The 4,443-nt window shown below is 46.6% G+C and overlaps 1 protein-coding gene across 1 annotated transcript; it reads right to left on the bottom strand.

Moving 5' to 3' along the window:
- Positions 1-1,434: 1,434 nt before the first annotated feature.
- On the bottom strand, positions 1,435-3,904 carry LOC109753123 (non-specific lipid transfer protein GPI-anchored 15-like). The gene is made up of 3 exons (XM_073507045.1): positions 3,226-3,904; positions 3,030-3,139; positions 1,435-2,810 (listed from the first exon to the last, which is right to left on the bottom strand). Exons 1-3 carry the CDS (start codon positions 3,533-3,535, stop codon positions 2,625-2,627), a joined length of 606 nt encoding a protein of 201 aa, XP_073363146.1. The 5' UTR covers positions 3,536-3,904; the 3' UTR covers positions 1,435-2,624.
- Between the last annotated feature and the right edge of the window lie 539 nt (positions 3,905-4,443).

Genomic DNA, 4,443 nt, shown 5'->3' with positions numbered 1-4,443 from the left:
ATTATAGAGACTACATTTAGATGTATATAGACGATTTTTAGAGTATAGGTTTCACTCATTTTTCTCTGTATGTAGTCTATAGTGGAATCTCTTAAAAGACTTATATTTAGGGGACTGCTACGCGTCCACCGGCTGATCCGTATGAAACATCCGCCACCTCGACGGCCGTTCGATGCACACGTGTGCAGCCGTCCGATCTACTTCTGGCACGCAGCTCGGTCGCCTCCCCCGACCCATTAATTTCTGAAACAACGGTCGAGTTGCAGAAACAAGTGCTTTGTTGCAGAATAACTTTGCAACACAGATGAGGTTGCAGAAACCTTTGCAGTAGAGTTTATGTTGTAGAAAAACTTCCGAAACATGGATGATGTTGCAGAATAACTTCTGAAACATGGATGATGTTGCAGAAAAAAAAAACATGGATGTGCGGTGCAGTGGGTCTACATGCGACACGTGCCGCAGGCGGCAGACGCCCAACGCTGGATCTGCAGTTGCAGGAAATGGTCATGAAATAAGAGCTGGGTTGCAGGAAACGGACACGGAGCCGGCGGAAGCTGGAATGCTCTCGGCCGTTTGATCAAGTCGCGATCGGACGGACACGGAGCAGGCGGAACAATCGCGCTGATCGGCCCGTAGGAGGGAAGAGTTTTCCTTATATTTAGGAACGGAGGTAGTAGACAACATTTCCTGCAAAACCCACCTGAAAAATTCCGTCCTCTAATTTTTTGGACGTTCTGGCGTGGCTCTGTCAACGGCGACCTGCTCTCTGTACGCATCCCCGTCGCGCGCCGGAGATTTTCTTGGGGCACGCCGAAAAAGGGAAGCGTCTTAATGGCAACGGTGGAACCCTGACGTAGGTCTCTCTCTCTCTCTCTCTCTCCAGCAGTCTAACAGTGTGCGGGGCGGCGTCAGCTAATGGTGGGTGGAGGCAACTGCACGACGCTGCAGGGCGCACGACATGGCGCTCTGCTGGATGAGCTTCAGGCCGCGTGACATGGCACTCTGCTGGATAAGTTTCAGGGCGCACGGCAGGTGATGATCTGCCAAGAACCTGATTTTGAGCAATTAACGTGCTCGACGAAATGCTTTACCGGAGAGGCAGCGCCAGCTTATCAGGACAAATCGTGCTGGAAGAGCAGGTCGCGGTTTTCCAGTGCTATGCTGACACATGCTCGCTAGCCTATCCCAGACGAGCCAGGCAAGGGCGCAGACGAAGCAGAGGGAGGTGTAAGAGATGTGTGCGAGCTACACGAGGAGCTACGCACGGCAGGGTACATATCAGATGCCCGCCTTGTGCTGCACGACATGTACCCAGCAAACGCCTCGCCATCACGTTCGGGCTGGTGAGCATGCCACACGGCCATCTTTTTTGGTATTTTCTTCTCTCCGTCCATCTGTCTGCTTAAACGGGCCCGTATTCACATCACTGTTTGCTCTAGTTAGTTAATTGTGTCTCCTGACTCTGCCTGGAGCCATGTTGTGCTTGTGTGTATGAATGATTTGGTCTGAGTGGTGCAAATGATGGTGAGGCTGCTACTCAGCCTGGACCTTAGCACCACAGCAACAACACGTACTCGACAAGCACTGCTGGCCATGATAGGCGGCTGTAGGCCGTACCTGACGCAGTGGGAGCTCCTCCATGGCTGACTGGGATGTGATGTGAGTGGGTTTGAGAGAGCAGTTGGAGAAGAGAGAGAGAGAGAGAGGCCACCAAATCAGAAGAGCAAAAGATCAGGGTGTTTTGTTCAAAATATTGCCTATGTGGCGGTGGTCAACTTGCCTCACGTGCAGGTCAAACGGGATTAGAGCTGCATAGGACCTGCTGTGAACGACTTGGATGCTTTTAGGACGTAGATGTGCAATTTTGAAGAATTAGGACCAACTTACAAAAAAATTAGGACTATGATGCATTTTACTAAGGCAATATACCACTGATATGGTAAGTCAAAATCCAAGGAAAAGTATACTTTTTAAGAACATGTTACGTCACAGCAGCTATTTTATACATCCTTTGTTTCACCGTATCTGTCCCCCATGCATACCTAGGAGGCCAAAAGAGTGAGTGATATTTGGTGGAATTTTATAGTTCTTGCTTTCATGAAATGAGCATACTACTAATATATCTAGTGAGAACAAGTATGCTATTCCATCAAATATTACTTCAATTCTGCGTCTCCGTGTGGGACAAATTATGGAGAAGAGGTAGTATAAATTAATTCATGTTATGCACAAACCAAGTCTCAAATGATTCCTTGCAAACTAGTTTGGTAAGTAAAAAATCTCCAGGCAAAATTTACTTCTAAAAACATGTTACATCACTGCAGCTATTCTATACAACTTTATTCATGTTATGCACAAACGAAACCTGAAATAATTACTTGCGAAACAGTTTGATAACTCGAAAATACCAGGCAAAGTATGCTTGACAAAAAATGTTATGTCAATGTAGCTAGCTATACGTGTTAATTCATGTTATGCACATCTGCTGGAGTTAATTGGCTTCTTATACTGAATGACACGACATTTTTTTGCTGAGACTCATCGGAAAGATATATCATACTAAATGGTATTCTATTGGTCTTGTCATTTAATACAAGGCCGCAGAAAATGAAACTGTCCAACACTTAGAAGACATAGATTAATGCACATGTAGGTATAAGCATAGTGACCATCAAATTTGCTGCACTCTTTGAGTTCCTGGAGCTTGATGTTGCATTCGAATTCGGGCTTCCTGCATTAAATTGAATGATGTAGCAGTTAGTCCTTGAGTTTTCACCATGTATTGCATACTGGATTGGAGGAACATTAGACTACTGCTGATCTCATCGTTTAGTTCTGGAAGCAGTTTTTTACCTTGATCACCAGAATTTTTTAACTTACATTGGTCTAGGGTGGTAAATACTCGTGTACTCTGCAGTAATGTGTACCAAAACTTTTATTTGGCGAGAAATGGACGACATAGTCGAAGCAAATTTTGATCTTGCATTTTGTACAGGATAACAATAATGAAGCATCTTAAATGAACACACGGTATGTTCCATGTGCTTATTTATGACTTTACCTTTAGGTGCATCTGCGACTTGGTTGCTCGTCTCCTCCGGTGGGTCCTCTGGCGCTGTTGCTGGAGGAACTGGGATGGCTGGAATTTGAGAAGTCTGATGTAATGAGTTTAAGAAGCGACATGTTACTTACTCTAGGGTGCAATGGATCGTAACATTTACAGACCTGTGCATTGGCTAATCGGCGGTGCTTGGACCTTGCAGATGCCAGGGAGCTCCAGGGCCCTCGTGTGGTTAATGGCGATGCCAAATGACGCCGCACTGCCATCGAGAACCATGCACAGGCAACGGGGGTCGGTCTGGACGATGCCGGCGAGCGTGGTGCAGCAGGAGAAGCCGGGCTCCAGGGCTTTGCTTCCGATGAAGTCAAGGCATGGGGATAGGGTCATCATCACGCTCGAGCAACCGTTGTTCTGCGGTGCGGCTTTGGAGGCAATCATCGTCGCCAGAATAAGAGCGATGGTAGCGATCTCCATCTTCCTCGCAGCTCCTTCCCCAGGATGAACAATGCCGGTAATTAATATCACAATGCTACGTCTCAGAGAGGAAAAAACTTGGATGTATTGACAGGTAGTGGTTCGTAAGGACGTTGTAGGAAGAGGAAGAGGGCATTGTCTGCTGCGGATGCGGCCGGATTTTTCGGAATAATATACCAGGAAGCTGCTACTGTCTCCTGACCACACACATGTTTGGTCTATTGTTGCAGCATTCTAATCATGGAAAGGGCTTTATGCATGTGCATAAATTTAGGGTGGTTTGTTTCTCCCAACCAGTCGCTGTTCTCCTTTATGATTCCTTAACCTGGACATTTTGCCTTCATATTTGTACTGTAGGAGGCAACTATTATTTGCTTGTTTTGAGAATTAACCTACATTATTATATGAGTGTGTTCTTAATTAGTCAGAGCGAAAACAAAATATATGCCTCACAAAAATATATGTAAGAGCATCCCCAATACGTGGATGTAGATGTAAAAATAACCGAAATATACATCGCTTAGGCTAAAAAAAGTACCTCCAATACACGATGTAGATGTAAATCTTGTACATCTGAGTTTACTCTAGATGTAAAATGCATCACTAAGTGATGCAAACATACATCACTTGGCGCTGTGAAAACGCAGCCGCACCGCGCGGAGCCCTGCCTCCTGCCGCACCATGCTGCTTGCCCACCGGAACATCGCTGCACCTTGCTGTCAGTAGATCCGGCCTCCTACCCATGCCGCCGTCGGATCCGTCACCCACGCCTCGAAAGGGCAAATTTGACAATTTTGACCTCGGGACGAAATCATTTCACAGAATGAACTGGGTGCGAAACTATTTCACTCCCCTGACCCTTTTGTGTAGCGCCCGCCACGCCGGCGCCACACCCTACTGTGCAGCGC

Source organism: Aegilops tauschii, chromosome 2 (assembly GCF_002575655.3).
Source record: "Aegilops tauschii subsp. strangulata cultivar AL8/78 chromosome 2, Aet v6.0, whole genome shotgun sequence".
In the NCBI taxonomy this organism is placed as follows: Eukaryota; Viridiplantae; Streptophyta; class Magnoliopsida; order Poales; family Poaceae; genus Aegilops; species Aegilops tauschii.
Note: the sequence above shows the minus strand (reverse complement) of the source record. Positions and strands in the feature narration are given on the sequence as shown.

Excerpts from the sequence above, each read along its gene's own strand:
- LOC109753123 (XM_073507045.1), bottom strand. The coding sequence starts at position 3,535 with ATGGAGATCGCTACCATCGCTCTTATTCTGGCGACGATGATTGCCTCC. Across the intron at positions 3,140-3,225 it reads GCCGATTAGCCAATGCACAG|CCATCCCAGTTCCTCCAGCA; the intron begins GTCTGTAAATGT and ends CTCAAATTCCAG. Across the intron at positions 2,811-3,029 it reads ATAAGCACATGGAACATACC|TCTAATGTTCCTCCAATCCA; the intron begins GTGTGTTCATTT and ends GATCAGCAGTAG.